The sequence below is a fragment of the Sciurus carolinensis genome, chromosome 5 (assembly GCF_902686445.1).
Source record: "Sciurus carolinensis chromosome 5, mSciCar1.2, whole genome shotgun sequence".
NCBI lineage: Eukaryota > Metazoa > Chordata > Mammalia > Rodentia > Sciuridae > Sciurus > Sciurus carolinensis.
The window spans coordinates 54597646-54616106 of record NC_062217.1 but is presented as its reverse complement, the minus strand read 5'-3'; the positions used below and the strand labels follow the sequence as shown (position 1 = coordinate 54616106).

The 18461-nt window shown below is 40.6% G+C and overlaps 1 protein-coding gene across 6 annotated transcripts in view; it reads left to right on the top strand.

Moving 5' to 3' along the window:
• Nucleotides 1-18461, top strand: part of Diaph3 (diaphanous related formin 3) — a 545588-nt gene that overhangs the window by 74589 nt on the left and 452538 nt on the right. For 5 of the 6 annotated variants that reach the window (XM_047553081.1, XM_047553085.1, XM_047553084.1 and 2 more), the window contains one exon: nucleotides 10224-10256. The exons of the other annotated variant lie outside the window; for it this stretch is intronic. In XM_047553081.1, coding sequence (XP_047409037.1) covers nucleotides 10224-10256 — 33 coding nt within the window. The remainder of the gene's footprint in view (nucleotides 1-10223; nucleotides 10257-18461) is intronic. 6 annotated transcript variants of the gene reach the window in all.

The window sequence follows — 18461 nt, the reverse complement described above, 5'->3', positions numbered from 1 at the left end:
TGTCTGTGTAGATTTCATGCACTTTAAATCTCCAGACAAATGATGGTTTTTGAGAACCCTCTGGGTAGAGAGGGAGTAGAAGGAGGCTTAAGAGGGGAGTCATTCTTCCTGAATTGGGGAGAGGGTTGGGGAGCAGGAGAGACGGAGCTTAAGAGGGTTGGCGGGGTGAGGGGTGCACTGAAAAGAGTGGTGTATTGGTTTGTCCTGTAGCTGGTCAAGGTCCACGGCTGCTGAGGGTGGGTTCCCGGTATAAGGCTTCAATCTAGAAATATGAACCCATGGTGTTACATGGTTGTTGGATGTGGCAAGCTTAGCGGCTGTTGGGGTGCATAGGATGATGGGATATGGTCCTTCCCATTTGGGAGTTAGGGGGGCTTTGGGTTTGGGGGGGCTGAGAAAGACCAATTGGCCTGGGTGTAGTATAAGATCATTTTTTGTGGCTGACGGGTCTGGGAGTAGCCAATCTTGATGTTTCCATAGTTCAGCCCGAAGTGGGAGAGTAAGGGTAGGGCTATAGCGGATGGTATGGGCCCTGGAATGGCTGTGATGCCAGGTGGTAGGAGAGGCCTTCCAAACATGACCTCAAATGGGGAAAGGTTGGTGGGTTTCTTCGGGAGTGCTCTAAGTCGAAGCAGGGCAAGGGGTAGAAGACGAACCCAGTCACGGTGCAGCTCTAGAGACAGTTTGGTTAAAATATCTTTTAACATTTTGTTGGTTCTTTCCACTTTCCCTGATGCTTGTGGTCAGTAGGGACAGTGGTAGTGCCAAGGGAGTGGAAGGAATTTAGATACTCCCTGGATTATTTGGGCTGTGAACTCTGGTCCGTTATCAGATTGGATGGAAATAGGCATTCCAAATCTGGGAATGATCTGTGTTAGGAGAGAGTGAGCCACGGTGGAGGCCTTTTTATTGGTTACAGGGGGCATATTGGTAAAATCGACCTGCCAGTCAGCCGCAGGGGTGTGGCCCCTGGCCTGGTGTGAGGGATAAGGTTTAGGTATGAGGGGAGTGTTGGAGTTGGTGCGCTGGCAAACGGTGCTAGAGAGGGAAATACTGTGGAGTAGGGTTTTATCCACTGGGGTAAGTGAGAAGAAGGTTTGTAAAAAATGGGACAGTGATTGGGGGCTGGAGTGGAAGAGATCATGGAGAAGACGGAAGAGGGAGAGCTTATCCTTGGGAAGTTGTAACTGAGAGTCTTCCTGAAGGGTGACCTCATGGGTAGTTGAAGTTGGTTTCAGAAAGGAGGGCTAAAAGGAAGGGGATCGTGGGGGAGGATGAAAATGGTATGGTGATAGACACCTTTAATAGGGAGAGGATATCCCTTCCCATGAGAGGGACAGGGCATTGAGGCATAACTAAGAAAGAGTGGGAGAAAGAAAAATTACTCCCTTGAATAAAGCAAGTTAGGAGAGGAGTTTTATGGGGGAAAATTTGTTTTCCTCCTACCCTGACTATAGGAGAGGTACTAAGTGTGGTGGGACCCCGGAACTCCCTCAAGACCGAGAAGGTGGCTCTGGTGTCCAGGAGGAAGGAGGTGGGGCAGCCATCCACCATAATAATGACCCTGGGTTCTCTTCTTGTTATGGACATGGTCGGGGAGGACCAAGGCCTCGTCAGTCCTCATCGGCCAACCCTACCATGGATGGTTGCCTTGTTCCCGGTGCTTGGGAGCCACTTGACCATCCGCCCCTTTGGGTGAAAGGGCAATCGGAATCCCAATGCCCCCTCTTTTGGCATTTTGGGTGAGGTGTGGTGGGTTGCCTGGGAGAGGGAAAGGCTTTTGACCAATGTCCTTCTTTGCCACACTTAAAGCATGCCCCAGGTGGAGGCTTGGAGTTGGATGTGGCAGGAGAATGCCGGGGGTGGGGTGGGGTGGGGTGGGGTAGGGGTGGGGGTTATGATCTGAGCCAGCATTTGGAAATTGGCTTGATCAGCTGTTTGCTTCCGGCGCTCCTTTTCCTCTTCCCGGTTATGAAGGCCACTGATAAGATCTCGGTCTGAGAGGTAGCTGGGCCCTGTTCCAATTTTTTAAATTTGGCTTTAATGTCAGGGTAGGATTGGGCCAAAAAAATACGTCATAAGGACATGTCGGCCGTCATCCGAGGTGGGGTCTAGGTTGGTGTATTGTTGGAGGACCTGGGTAAGCCTGTTTAGGAATTCAGATGGGGTTTCGTCCTTCTTCTGGATAATTTCCTGAATTTTTAGGAAATTGACGATCTTACGGGCAGCCTTTTTAAGACCCATAACTAGGCAAGAGGCAAAACGGTCCCTGGCTTGGATTCCTTGGGCGGTGTTATAATCCCAGTGTGGGTCTTGTTTGGGGACAGCATGTGGGCCGGGTGGGTGGTTGGGGTCAGTGCGGTGTGTGTCATTGGCATGGGTTTGAGCAGCATCCCAGACTCGGGGACGTTCTTCAGGTAAGAGGGTGTTGGCCAGGAGCATGAAAATGTCATGGTGTGTTAGGCTGTAAGCCTGGAGGACCCATTGAAACTCCCTGATGTAAGTGGTGGGATCTGTACTGAAGGAACCCAGTTTCTTCTCTAATTGTGTCAGGTCTGCCAGGGAAAATGGCACATGGACCCGGACCATACCCTTGGCGCCAGCCACTTCAGGGAGAGGGGCAATAGCGAGGGGGGTTGGGGAAGGCCCTCGGGAGCGTGTGAAGGGAGGACTAAAAGGGTCGGAGGTGGGAGGAAGTGGGGACGGAGAGGAAGTTGGGGAAGATACTGGGGTAGCGGAGGGAGCAGCAGGAGGAAGCGCGGGGGCCTATAAGGGGGAGGTTCGTCGGCAGGGTCGAAGGCTGTCTCTGAGGCCTGGGGGGGGGGGGTGAGGGAGGTTTGCAGGCTAAAAGGACCTGAGACGGAGTGCAGGTGGAGCAGAGTGAGGGATGTTGGGCTAGAAGGCGGAAAGCTTGGATGTAGGGAATCTCCTTCCATTTTTCCTGGCGCTGGCAATAATTAGAGAGGTCTCAAAGAATGTTGGGATCTAGTGTACCCTTGGGGGTCCATACACTCTGATTGTCTAGGGGATAGTGAGGCCAATCCTGGGTGCAAAATTTGACGAGAAGTTCTGGCTTGAGGGACAGGGTGCTAAGGTTTTGTAGGAGACATTGAAAGGGGGAGTCCCCCAAGGGGGAGGAAGAAGATGTTCCCATTGCTGAAAAGGAGAGGAGGAGAGACAGGGAGGGGAGAGAAAGGGGAAAGAGATAGAGAAGGAGAAAGAAAGGTGAATCCTTCAGCTGGTAGGGAGAGAAGAGATCCTAAAGGGCGTCCCCGGTAGGTCTCATCAATCCCGGAGTGGTTCAAAAATGAACCAGGAGAAGAGGAGGGTGTGGATCGTCACCCAGGCCCTCACTCTTCGGGAGGCAAAAGCCTGGAGCCTGAAGGAACCTGGTACCAGGGTTTGTGAAGACCCCGTGGTCTGGAGGAGAACAGCAAAGAGGAACGGTGGAGAGAAGGGGTGGCGCAAAGGAAGGTCAATTTCCGAGAGTCTTTAAAAGTGAAACTGGGCGACGGGATCGAGTCGTGTGTTAAGATTGGCAGTGTCTAAGGGAAATGCCGATTTTGGAGTGTTATGGGGCCCGGGAGACCGCTGTGGCCCTGAAGGCCTAGGCAGGGTGTGACCTCCCTTCCCGTTGGGCGTTGGGACGTTGCCGGAGCATCACGGTCAAGAGTCCCACGATAGCCCAAATGAGAGTGACTCCTCCGCCCCGCTGGGGACTTACCAAAAGGATGAGCCGGTGGTGAGTGAAGAGAGCCAGTGCCAGGAAAGATGGACGAGGGAGGAGCGGCAGCAGTGTCGCAAAGAAGAGAGACAGAGCCAGAGAGGCGCCCGTCTCTCCCGGGTTTCGGCACCACTGAAAGAATGAGGTGACACCAACTGTCCATCCACCGGAGAAGTTCCGCTTTATTCAGAGAATGTGCACACTGTTATAGAGTGGAGAGAAGTCTCATAGGCCAGGGTATGGGACAGGGCGGTAGGTGATTGGGCAAGCTTTGTCGCTAGGGGATTGAGGCAGGGCAGTGGAGAGTGATTGGGTGCGGGGCCTCGCTGGCGGGAAACTGACACTTCAGAAGAGAAGCAGGATATGCGCCATATTGCCGAGGTGTGGTTCCAAGAGAGAGGGGTGGGGCTTTTGCAGCTGCTTGTGGGGGGGTTAGGCCTTATAATATCAATAACCTGTCATTTGCTTATTTTAATCAAATAGTGTCATATCATGCTTTGATACAAATAATCTTCAATATTTAGGTACTAAATATATATTTATGATATTACTAGAAATAGGCCATTTGATTAAATGATGCACTTGATAATTCTTCCTACATACCAGAAGCTTGTCTAATTCTCTTATAACTACTAACTGCTGCCTGTCATTTCTTAGCAGTAAAGCCTATCCCAAATATACCAACTCCTTGTCTTTTTTGAAATCTTCTTATATGTCTTCTCTATACCCTTCATATGGCTTGTTTCAGGGACATCTGTCTTTTAAAGTAAGCCATATGATGAGGAGTTCATATATGAGCAGTCTGAGGAAATGTTTAATGATTGATAGAGGTGTAGTTTTGGAACAGAATTTTTCATGTGGTCCTGGGTATGGTTCCGTAGCACTACCGGAGTGCCTAAGTCCCACTAGGCCTACTGCATCAGAATTTTGGGAGCCCAACCTTGTAATCTATTTCTTTCAAAGTAAGTCTTGGTGTGATTTTTGTTCACATTGAAAAACTGAAAACTAATTAGCCTAGAGGGTATTGATTTATGAAAATTGTACCTGAATCAGGTGTGTTTGGAGGCTTTCCTCTTGCAGGCTTCCTTCTGTTGGGAATCCCTCCTAACAACCCAGTTAAGTGATGCAAATGTAATTGAATTAAATTGTGTCTGGCAGATTATTTTAAAATATCATCATACTTGGCTGTGATGACAATGACAAATTAATCCAAGCCCATGAGGTTGACACTTGGTGGTGGTGTGTTCCTGATAACATCAGTGGACAAATTTGTTGCTTCACAGATCTGGTAGTTCACATGTGCTAACCAATGAAAGAAAACAAAATTTGCTAAAAATCCTGGAGAATAGCTTTTTCATTGCATGTTGGCCTCAGGGGTTTGTATGCTTTGTATATTATGTAATTTATCTGTTTTTGTTATTTATTTGCAAACTAAGTTGTTGGGGGAGTAACTCTGTCTTCATACCTCTTGATATTCACAGCATCACTTAGCACAGTGCTCTGAAAGCTCTAAATCTATTTTTTGACAGTGTACACTGTTTTCAATAAAAAGTTTTGATGCATTGCTTAAATGGGAATATAGAGGCCTATGTTCTGTGTTTCTAATCCCCTTCCCCATTCCTATCTTCTATTGAGGAAAAATCTATAAAGACTCTTTTTTTTTCTTTCTTTGAATTCCACAGTGACCCTTTTGACCATTTGTCCTAGGAATTGTCATTAGCAGAAAACATTGTTTCCCATCTATATATGGTGCTCCTTACTTTTTAGGGAGAAAAGTAGAATTAGCAAGTTGAGTGTAGGACCACAGGAAGAAGGGTGAATTTCTGACTTAGGAAAAGAGCCCCAATGTCCTTTAGTTAGTACCATACCTCAGCCACATCCCTGTGGTCCTGTGGACAGAACTGTGTGTATTTTAATGTCACCATTTTATTCTATCTTAATGCCACAAAGCATTAATAGCACCTATGGAGTCATAGGCCAGGTAGCATAACTAAATGTCACAAAGTCATGTTAATATGTCTAAAGCTATATGTTCTTAATTTTTTTTCTTTGTGGGCAAAATAACCCCAAAATATTGCTATTATATTATTATTTTTAAGGGTGTTTCTGGTTGCTTCCATTAATAATCATGACATTTTCCTTCTTGGAGTGACTGTCAGCAGATACTACTCATGAACTGGATTGATGTGTGCAGTTCCTCTTTTCTCCAGCTGGAGCATAGTAAAGACCATTGCTAGTGGCTATAAAACAGAAGTACTTCATTTCTTAAGTGTCTTGGTTAACCAGACATTTAAACAGTACCTCAAGCACCAGTATAAAAGCAATAATTTTTGTGTTATAAGTTTTTTTTTTCCTTTTTAAAATTAAGAATGTTAGCCTCATAGTTTTAAATCACAAATGGCCAAAACCACACAGAATTGTGTGATGATTTTATATTGGTCATTCTCTTGCTCCTTCTTAGTCATTTCAACTTAATGGGTGGTCTTCATTTTATTTGTGTATAAGCTAAATAATTAGGGCCTTGAGATAATGTGAATTCTATATTGATAAACTTGAATTTAATATTAACATTTGAACATCCTACAGAAGGCTGCCACTCAATATAGCCTTTGTGCTTCTGTGCTTCACTAGGTAGTTAGTGCTTATTTCTTTTTCCTTCATGTTTGAAGTAGACTTTTTTGGCCACTACAGTTTTTAGTGGAACTTACTACTGCTTAGATCTATTCAGACTAGCATGTTTTTAATGTTTTTTCCCCAAGCTATTATTTATATTACTTGCTTAAGTTACATGATAAACAAAACAAAACAAAACAAAACTAAGCAGTTCTATTCCTTTTTAGGAAAAGTTTCCAATCAATATGTTATGTGGTGACAATTAGAAATGGTGACATCTTTGGGTCAAGACAAGGAAGAATGGGCTGTGGTGCTATGGATCATCACCAACAAGAATATGACACGCTGACTAGCAGAAGCCATGCTAACACTTAGTCTTTAGCACTGGGCACAGATACTGAATCTCTTCTCTGAAGCTAACATATCAAGTGAAATAACTTTTAAGTTTGAAAATGAACCCCAAATAAGTTTAAAAGCCCATGCTTTTTCACTCCAATAACCCAGATACTTTTTCTTCACATAGCCCACCATATAGCTGCAGATAGACTCTTCTACCCCAAGATGTAAACATAGGAAAAAAAAAATAATAGCAACAGTGGTATTGAAGTTTTTGCAGCTCCAATCATGTGGTAGGTAGCCAGTTAGCATGACACTATTTTGAACTTCATTGTACTGCAAATTAACTACCTTGTTAAAAAGAAACCATCTACCAATGGTACCTGTGAACAGAGTACAGATGAATTCTGAGCTGTTGTTTAGGATTGTGTCACAGTTTGAACAAGAAAACAGATGGGTACCACCAATAAGATCAGGGAAAATTCTGCCCATTTTGATAGCTGAAGTTCTAAGAACTCTGACTGGTAGCAAGATAGGTGTTGCCAGCCACTCTAATCCCTTCAGCAGAGAGGAAGGCCCTAACCCAGGGGAGTCTCCAGGTTTAGGAAGGCCTTGGGCCCCTTCTCCCTGGTTGCCCCTCAGTGTCAGTCACTGGGTGTTACTCCACCCCCTGCAACCCTTGGCCCAGAATGCCCTTCAGTTCTGGGCTCTGCCTCTCTCCCTACTACCCTGCCTCTTCTGCTGGGCTCCTCCCCTGCTAACCCTACCTGATTCCCATTCTTCCACTCGGGACCCATGACTCCCAGAAGCCACAGACCCAGGACTAGGTTTCTTTAAGTTCGCTTGTGTGTAAGCAACTATATGGGCTTTATTCTTCAGACAGCTAAATCTTGAAAGGTATTCTGTTTTGACATAGAAAGAAATTTCTCAGATTAGCTTTCTCCCTGCTGTTAGTCAATACCTCCAGTTTTTTCTTGGATCCTTGAATTTGCTATCATTTCCGGGCCTAACTTGCTTCTGTTGGCAGTTGAATCGATAGGTGTTTTCCAGAAGAGAAGGAATAATGAACTTGACCGTACTTCTTACTTTCTTTTCCTTAGACTGTTGTACTTTTCACACCTACATCCCTTTGAGTTTTCTTTTTTCCTTGTTAGCTACCCCTTCATTATATTCTGTTGGGATTATCACTTTTTGTGTTTGTGTGTGTGAAATATATCGTGTAGTACTCTGTAAGTTGTAACAGGAGTTCTGTGTGCCAAAGTAGTCTTGAAAAACAGATTAAGCCTTTAGCAAGTTAATTGAATCCCCTTAGAGGTTTGACCCACAGTGAGATAGAGTGAGATAGTTTAAGAATGAAAACAAATAAACCTGAACTGTGACAAAAATGGAGTCTTAACACAGGAGTGTTACACAGGAGTGACTGCTTGTTTCAGAAAATTGTTGAGTACCTTTCTAATTTAAAAGATGGTCCAGTTTGAGGTCTTTGAAGATGTATAAAAATGTTTCTCTTGGATGTTTACATCTTCTGGGTTTTATGTAATTTTCATTTTCTATTTTCTTTTTTTAAATATATATTTTTAGTTGTAGATGGACACAGTGCCTTTATTTTGTTTATATGATGCTGAGGATTAATGCTGCTAGGCAAGCCCTCTACCACTGAACTCCTCATTTTTAATTTTCGTATATGTGACTTGTATGCAGTTTTTGTATCATAAATCTTGTATGGGCCCTATTCTCATTTCTCTTAAAATTTTTTCTTTCATTGCTCCCCCCCTTTAAACATCATTTTTATGGCATTTTCCATGAAGCAATTCATTTGTATTGGTCTTTGGGAATATTTCATTAGTGTAAATATTTTCACTTATACTCAAGAAGGATGTCAGTTTTATACTTGAGTTCCTTGGCATTGCCTTTTAAACATTAGACCATTGGCATACTATTGTTAGAACTTAGCTACATTCCTTTTGTCACAGGAGCTTGAAATGACCTCTTACTGGAGTGATGAGTTGTGATTGAGGTGATAACCTCCAATTGTAGAGTAACAAGAGACATGTAGTTAACCAAATGCAATGGGCTGGAAACCTTTATTGGCATATAGAGTAAGTGTGCAGGCAGAGGCAGGAAAGGGAGCCCTGAGCAGGCATTTTCCTTTGTGTTGGTATTTTCTTGCTTCCAATTTGAGATTCTGTGGGTTTGGCTTTAATTGTGATAATGGCCTCTGGGGTGACATGGGTTGTAAGTGCCTCAGGAAATTCAGTCTTGCTAAGGATAATGCCCTCTCTGAAGGACTACTGTGCATATTTGTTCATTTCAAAGGCCGAAAATAGTATTGATAAAAAAGCAAATTCTATAGTCTGGCGTTAGACACACATAATCAGTTCCATGTTGTTATTTCTTTATTCCCATATCAGAGTGGGTGTGGCTAATGTCATTAATTAGGTACATTCTCTTTGGTGTATATAAAGTTCATTTCAGGTTCTTTGCCTTACTTTACTTCCTTTGTGTTCAAAGAAGGAACATCTTGGTGAAAGAAGAGAATTTGTAGTAGTGATTTATACTGTACAGATTTTTATTTGGGCTTGTCATTGAGGTAGAGTCATGAACATAGAGATAATTCATTGTACAAACATGAATGACAAATTTCATTCCATTTCATAAATGTTGAATTTAAATAACAACATGCTACTGACTATGTTAGATGATGATCATTAGCTCCTGTCCTTCTATAATTATGAAGGAATAGACCTGATTTCCCATTTAGAAAATATTTGATCCTTTTTGTGCTCTTTGAAAAATCTGATACTCCAATGAATAAGAGGAAGGAAAACTGGTAATAGATTATAGCTACTTAAGTATAAAATTTTTCTCTACTCCTAGATTTATAAAATAGATTTTTTCCCTAAATATTTTTTTCTTTTGAACTATGCTTTGTGGAAAACTGATTTATTCACTTTCTAAAGTGGTCTTATGTTTGTCTACCAAGAAAATCAGCAAAAGGGTTCTCAAAAAAGCTAGCAGTGAAATTGAAAAGTGTCTACCTTCACCCCTGGTGATAAATCAAACTGATGTTAAAGATTTGAATAGTTATTTGAGCACATTTCTTCTTTGTTACTAGAATTGTTTAATTAAGCCAGCAAAGTACTTCATTGTCTATTATGCTGCATACTAATGGTAAATTAAAAGTTTCAGTGTTCTATAATACGAAATTTTCTGAAAATCGTATTTAAATCTTTATCTCAACCATGTTCTGTCTGTATATTTAGTGGTTATTAATATGATTAATTGGGAAATATATTGTACACAGGTTTCTAATTTGTGAGGTTCACAAAACCAAGAAATTTTGGAAAATGTTTGAAACTACTGTGTGCATAGTCACTTTTGTCCATCTTTTTTTGAGAAAGAGATTAAAGCAATATATAATGCATTTTTAATAGACTGTCAGGAATTTAATTACCTTCAAGTTAGTATTGTACAATTTCAAATGTCATCTATTAGCTAAAATAAAAAGCTGTTATAAATTACTCATTGATTTTTTTTTTTTTATTTGCAGCATTTAAATATTAGGACACTGACGGATGATATGGTAAGGTTATCCTCCATGTTTCTTTTGTTAAGAATGTAAACTAACACATGATGCTCATGGTGTGTGCTGTGTTAACTCTTTTGGAATTGCTAAAAACTGATGTATTGGGAATGTACTGTTTATTATGCTAAAATGAGGGAGTACTGACAAAAGACATTAAGTTGTTGCCTTTAAGTTGAGAAAGGGAATAGTCAATATGTTAATTTAAAAATTTCATTTAATTACAAATGTTAGTCAACTTTGAATCATTCAAATCAGCTCTCATTCTTTGGGGATGAATTGCACACTTCAAAAAGAGGTAGGAAAAAATTTCTAGAGATGTGTCAACTTTTCAGAAATACGTAGTTGCTAATTAAAGTAAAGCAGACTAAAATATGCATATATTTCAGAAATTTTGTTTAAAAGTGAGAACCAGACATGACTTGGATGTGTATGTTCTTCATATTGTTAATAATAGAGTCTCTCATAGGTAATTAATACCTTAAAGCACCATTACAGAAACTAGTAATACAGATACTAGCATTTTTAGTTTAGTTTTTCTGAGAAATGCATTTTTGAATGTAATTCATGGTTAAAGCCCAAATAAACAATAATATCACAATATGTAAACATAACATAGAGGTAAAAGCACTGCATTCATTTGACCAGGTCTAGGAATTCAGCTTCACTATGTATTCAGCATGAAGCAGGGTGCCTGCATCATACTAAGCACTCAAGATGTTAGCATCCCTGGTACCAAAGTGCTGTCTTTGGCACCTGGATAAGGTGTGCACGTAAAGGTGAATGAGACATAGACCTTGACACGATCGATTTAAGAAATTAGAGTGTTTATGTTTCCCTCTGAATTGTATCTAAGAAAAGGATATTTATGTAAAATGTTCTGGATAACATTTGTTCACATATAGTTATTCATTGCTTAACAACAGGAGTGTGTTCTGAGAAGTGCTTTGTTAGATTTCATTGTGTGAGCATCATAGAGTGTACTTGAACTAGATGGTATAGCCTATTACATATTTAGGCCCTATGATGTATACCATTGCATATGCAGTTCACTGTTGACTGAAATGTGTGTGATTGCACTAGTATTTAGAAGCAATAGCAATATGGAACACTTGAGGTAGGCTACATAATTATTTCTCACCTTGCAGGGAAGATGTTGTTTTTAGTTTATAGCTGAGGATGTTGAGGCTGAGGTGGTGTACCCAGTTGACAAGTGGTGCAACCATAGCTCGGGTCTTGTTCCAGGCAGCTCCGAGTCTTGTACACTTACTGTGCTGACTTATCCCAGTCTCAAATGGCTTCTTAGGGTCAATAATAAAACCAGTTGCAATTTTTGTTCAAACTTGTATGAGAACATACAACCATACAGTGATACATTTATCACAGCTTTATTGCGATATAAGACACGTAGCATCCAATTTGCCCTCTAAAAGTATTTAATTTAGTTCTTAGTATATTTGCAAGAGTAGTCTAACCACCACTACAATCAATTATAAAGCACTTTCATCATCTTCAAAAGAAAGCTTATTCCCTTAAAATGATGTTTTAGTCAGCTTTTTGACTACTGAGACTAAAGGACCTGACTAGTACAATTTTAGGGAAGGAAAGGTTTATTTAGGGACTAACAGTTTCAGAGGTCTCAGTCCATAGAAGTCCAACACTGTTCCTCAGGGCTGCAGGTGAAGCTGAGCATCACAAGAGAAGAGCGTGGCAAAGAGCGCGGCAAAGGAAAGTGTTTTACACCATGATAGGGAAGCAGACATGCTCCACTCTCCAGGTACAAAATATGTACTTCAAAGCCACGCCCCCAACGCCTACTTCCTGCCACATCCTGCCAGCCTTCAGTTACCACTCAGTTAATCCCTATCAGGGGATTAATTCACTGATTGGGTTAAGTCTCTCAAAACCCAATCATTTCTCCTCTGAACTTTCTTGCATTGTCTCACACCTGAGCTTTTGGGGGACATCTCACATCTAAACCATAACAAATGAGTTCATGCTCCTCATTTTCCCTCAGCTCACCCAGCTCTGGGTAACTTCTAGTCTACTTCCCATCTCTATGCATTTGCCTGTTTTGGAAATTTTACATAAATGGGGTCATATAGTATATGGTGGTGGAGTGACTACTATAAGCTATTCCAGAAACCATCTTGCTCTATCTTATATGAACAAGTGGGTTCCTCCTCATTAGAGATTTTGTTAATTCTTTCTCCATCCTGTTACCACTCCTTACCTCCCCCTTCTTGCAACCGCCCTTGCACTTTGGGCGTCTAGTAGGTATTTTTAGCACTTCATCATCATTTATCTAACTTTCTTACTAGTTTAAACCTTTTGAAGGCAGGGACATTGTGTTGTTTAATACTTCCAGCACCTAGAATGTTGTCCGGCACTAGTAAGCCTTTCATTGTTTGTTTTTGAGGGCCCTGACTATCTGCCTGCCTGGTGACTACTGCCTTACCCTGCTTTCATCTTAGGTGCACGCATGATTGTTTGTCCTGGATTCTTCCTTGGCCATCTTCACGTGGACTTGCTGACTGAACTGCTGCCTCCTCACTTTTGCTGTTCTTTTCTGATCTTGTCTTTAGCTTGTCTCCAGAGTGGGATCAAGCAGGTAGTCTAGTTCTGGCAGCTGGGTCTTTTGTCACAGAGGACTGAAAATAAGCATGGCTATTTTGGACCAGAGATACCGAAGAGTAGATTCTTCATTACTTGCTGTTGACTGACGCAGTGTGGGAAGAGTGTTGGATTTGGAATCAGAAGAGTCTTGGTGAGAGACAGAACTTTCCTACTACTTAGTTCTGTGACCTTTACAAATCCATTTTTTCGTTGTTCCCTATTTGTATTAAAGCAGAACTAATCTCTCCTTTCCTTGTAGGGGTTTGATGAGTTTCACTTAGGCTGAAGTGTATCAAAGTGTATTTAGACTCAGTTCTGTCCCTTTTTTACTCCATTTTACAAACTTTTTTTTTTTTTTTTTTTGATATGTGAACAGAGAGGTGGTGTGAACCTTGTAGGAAATGTATGCTATTGATCAATGCAGAGCTATGAGAAGGGGAAGGGTAACTGGATATTTTGAGGGTTCTTTAAGCTATTTATGGTGTGTTAGAGCCCAGGGAAGCAGTTGCCACTGGTGCTTTGATATGTACTGGCAGTATGTTTTCTAATTAAAGTCTGCCACCCCCATAACATATACGTCCTATCTATGCTTTTCATTTAGAATTTCTTAATGTGAATAACCATTTTGGCAGAACTTGAGAAAAGGCACATAAAAATAGTTTTGCTGTAGTCACAGGTTTGAATAACACTATTTTAGAAACATTAAATAGGAACATCATGGGAAGGATTAATGTTAAAAACCCATCACTTTAAGATGTTTTGTTAAAGGCCTGCAAATTATGTCTCATTTCAAGTTTTTTCTTGAGTTATTATCAGAATTGAATTTCACAGGACAGTCTTGTTACAAGAGTGAAGGATTACCACAGTGTTGAGATCTCTAGGCACTGTATTATAGACATTGAGCAGTAAGCATTCTCTGTGTATAAGGTGCAGTTTAGTTTATCACCATGCATCCTGGATACCTGGGTTGGAAAGGAGGTTTTCCTCAGAGGCACAGGTTGGGAGGAGAGAAAGAGGAGACCAGTTTGAAAAAGTAAGTTGGAAGAAACCGAATGTGGAGTTAACAATGCTGAATTATCCATCAAAGCATCCCTGAGTGTTTTTGGAGCTTAGGAGTTATTTTGACTTGCTCTTTTCTCCCTTGTCCCTCATAACTATTTGTCCATGGTGCAATATTCCTACTGATCTTCATCTCTTTTATCCCCCTATAGCCAGCATTACTGCTAGTCTCTTTTGGCCTACAGCGATGGTTTTCAAACTCTTTTTTTTTTTTTTTTTTTGACTAGGACCCACAGTAAGAGGTAGCATTTTATTTGATAGCCTAACCCACAAAAACCTACAAACTGGGTCTCAGTTGAAAACAAAGTTTTTATAACCAGTGTTTAATGTTTCAAGCATAATGAACTCTGATCTTTTCCTATTTCTTTCCACTTTTCTTCACTCCTCTCTCATTACTTAAAAAAAAAAAAAGGGTGGTGATCAAATCCTCTAAGTGGATTTCATGACCCACAAATAACAAGTATAGCTAGAAAAGCAAACGTTGGCCTGCCCAGGAACTAGAAAGTCATGAGTTCTTTCCATTAGTGTCTGTTCCTTATTGCATGTAGGAAAGTTAGGTTAGAGGGACAGCTCTGCCTCCTACTGGCTTGTATAAGTTGACTTTTGAGTTTGGTATCCCTGTTTATGGGAGTTAAGGGACAAGTAAATGCTCAGTAAACCATACATTTAAAATATTAACAGTAGGATTGGTAACATGCACTTTTTTATTGAGGCATGGTTTACATACAATGTAACATACCAGTTTTGAGAATACAATCTGAATTTTGACAGATGTATGCAATTATGTACATGCTACAGTCATGATAGGAAGCATTTCATTATCATCCCCCCTCCTTCCCCCTGGCAGTTCCTTCTGTGCCCCTTTGTAGTCAATTGTCCTCCCTTGTGGCTCTTGAAAATCTGTTTTCTGAACTGTAGTTTAGTTTCTAGAATTTCATATAAATGGGATCGCACAGTATATTATCGGTCTTTCTCACTGTTTGGCAAAATTACAACTGATTGGGTTCTTTACAGTTTTTGGCTCTTATGAATGAAACTGCTGTGGATTTTTTTTTTTTAAGGAATTTCTTCTTCATCTCTTCTATGTTGTTGAATTTATGGAGATAAAGGTGTTTGTAATATTTCCTTATCCTTTTAATGTAGGATCTGTATCGATGCCCTCTTTTCCAAAGTTGGTATACTTTGTGGCTTTTAATTTTTCCTTGTTTCATCTGACTAGAGGTCGTCAATTTTATTCATCTTTCAGAGACCCAGCTAATTTTCAAAATAGTTCATTTGTTTCCATTTATTTATTTCATCTTCATTATTTCATTCCTTCTGGTTTTTCATGGTTTTTAAAGATAGAAGCTTAAAACATTGATCTGAGACCTTCGCTAATGGAAATTTGTAGTGTAAATTTTATCTGAGACCTGCTTTAGCTTTGTCCCACAAATATGGGATGTCTCCATTTTTGTTCACTTGAAAGTATTTTATAATTATCTATTGATTTCTTCTCTGATCTATGGACATGTTTTGGTACATATTGTTTAATTCTCAAATATTTGGGATTTTCCTGCTGTTTTTCTGTACCTGATTTGTAATTCTGTGGTCAGACTGTAGTTTGTGTGATTTCAGTCCTTCCCAATGTAAGTCTTGCTACATGTCCCAGAATGTGGCCTATCTTGGTGAATGTTCTGTGTGTTTTTGCTTTTGTTAGAATTAATCTATAGGTAGTAAAGAGGTCATGATGGTTGATAGTGTTCACATTTTCTATATGCTTATTGATTTGTCTCTTGTTCTGATTATTATTGAGGGAGAAGTATTGAAGTCTCCAACTGTAATTTTGCATTTTATTTATGTCTCCTTTCAGTTCTATCAGTTTTTGCTTCATGTATTTTGCAGCTTTGCAGTAAAGAGTATATAGTTGTCCCTTGGTCTCCATGGGGTATTGGTTCTAGGACCTTTACAAATACCAAAATCCATGGATGCTCAAGTTCTTTATATAAAAGGATATAGTATTTGCATATGATTTTCACATATTCTATATTTTTTAAATCACTTCTAGTTACATATAATACTTGATGCAATGCAAGTGCTCTGTAAACAACTGTTATATACTATTGTAAGGAAAAATGCAGCTCAGCTGGAGACTCGCGGTGGTTCCAGCCCCTCCTGCGGAACTGCCGCTGTGCATGCCCATCTCAGTTGCAGCTCGATAATAGCTCCCAGAAAAATCCAGGCGGACACAAGACCTCACGCAAGAGACTTTATTATGTGGACGACTAGTGCATCCGCTCTGGGGCGAAAAGAAAGGAAAAGAGAAAGATGGCGTGAATGCTTATTGGAATCTCTCGGGCTGGAAGGAACCAATAGCGGAGGAGAATACTTGCAAGCTGACTGGTGAACCAATAGCTAGCTAGCATGTTAGGCCGTAACGTGGGAAGCAAGAAATGGCTGTAAGGTAGGCCGGAAATTACTGTAACGTATGAGGCGGGTGGAGCACAGATTGACAAGTGGTTGGGAGATGGGGTATTGGCTTTGTATTACAACTATATTATCTAGGGAATAATGACAAGACTAAAATATTTGTACATGGCATGTTCAATACAGACACAGTCATACAGATGGAACTATTGTAGGCCTAACTACATTTTCCATCCAAGGTTGCTTAACTCTGTAGATGTGGGGGTGCTGACTATATGCATTAAGGATTGTTGTGACTTGTTTAGTATCATGAATGGCCTTTTTTGCCCCTAGTAGTAATCACTTGTTTTTAGTCCTTGGAAATTCACTAGATTTATCTACTCTACTTGATACATTTGCTGCTTTTTTGAAGAACAAATTTTTTTGGTGTCTTGTGTGTGTGTTTCCTTTGCCTTTCTTACATTATTGTTATTCCTTTTTTCTTCTAAAGCTATGACTCTTCTCCGTATATGATGCTTTACTTGGATGATGACCTCTGAAGATTGCAACTGCCACTTATGCCACTGTCTATGACCTTTGCCTCCAATGAGACATATTCATCATTGGCCTAATGGTTTCTGTCACATGGATGTCCCATTTTTACTAGAAACTGTACATGCCCAAGCTAAACACTTTCTTCCTAAACTTTTTATTCCTTTTTTTTTCTTAGAAGGTAGCTTTACCCTTATGTGGTTTCTTTGTCATTATTTCTTGACCCTGTCTCCTCTAAATTCCTTCTATTTGAGTGCTAGTGTCATCATTTTTCTCCTCTGGACTCTTTAATAGCCACATGTTGCTCCCTAAAGAGTTTGCTTCCCGCACAGCAATCAGAGTGACCTATCTAAATTGTGTATCTGGTTATGTTTTTCCCTATTTGAAACTGCTTATTTGCATCTTTTATCCGTAGACTGGCACTGTGGTCTTTAATGTGGTATGTGAGACCTCCATGGTAGGACCTTCCCTCTCTAACTTGATGTACATCCTTCAGTTAATATGCAGGAAGCTTCTTGGGAATGGAAAGATTACTTACAGATTGTAAAAACATAACTGGGGGTGAGGGTAGAAGAGGCTGGGCAGTCACAGGCTTCGGCTAGGGCTTGGAGCCTCTCTCTTGGAACGTGTGTGGTCAGTGAGCTGCTGGTGCAGAGGCAGGCTTGACTTTCTTATACCTGAAATACATTTAAAAGAAAAAAGCAAAAAAAAAAAAAAAAAAAAAAACTGAGGAATTACAACTGTGATTAAAAGGTATAAGTACGTTGTAATTGTTAGCTACGTGCTAAATAGTATCCCTAATGTTAGCTCTATGAGTATGATTAATCTTCACTTGAGCCTCTGAGTAAGTACTAGTATTCCCATTTTTAAAGATAGGGAAACTGAGAACTTAAGAAACTTTTCAAAGACTTGGGTAGCCAGGAAAACTGGCAGGCTGGCTCCAGAGAACATCTTTATCAAGAGTATTATGCTACCACTTAAGTAGTATCTCCACTGAGAACCAAGTGTCAGATCTAGACGTGTGTATCATTATTTTCTGCTTTTCTTTTCAAGCCATCTGTATGAGACTTCTCACTTGTAAAATGACAGGGAAAAAAGTATCATAGCCATTAACCTTAGTCCTGAGAAAATGTTTATAATTGTGAAGACATACTATATCTAAATTTTCTGTGATGAGAAATGACCTGTTTTGAATATTTTAAGTAAACAAAATGGTGTAAAGAACACTGGAAAAACTGCAGGGATTTTTCTTCATAAATCTAGCAATAGCTGTGCCCTGCTCTTATAAGGCTCCCCTTGGAAGTGTGGAGTCTTGGAATCACTTGCTTGGTCTGGGATTGGGTTCTAGTGAGTGCTTTAAGAAATTTTCCCCTTCTGTCCTGACTGCTGATTGTTCTCTGTGGACCTTTTAACAACTCATGCAAATTCCGAGTGTTATCTGTGGGTCTGGTTCACTCAAAGATAGTTCCCCAGGTGCATGGCCTTTTAAAAGGATGGGCTTTGTCTACCCGTGGACTCTTCCTGACCTACTGAGATATGATAGGTCTTGTGGGCTATATGCTGAAATAGACATCATGTCAATGGAAGGAGAAAAAA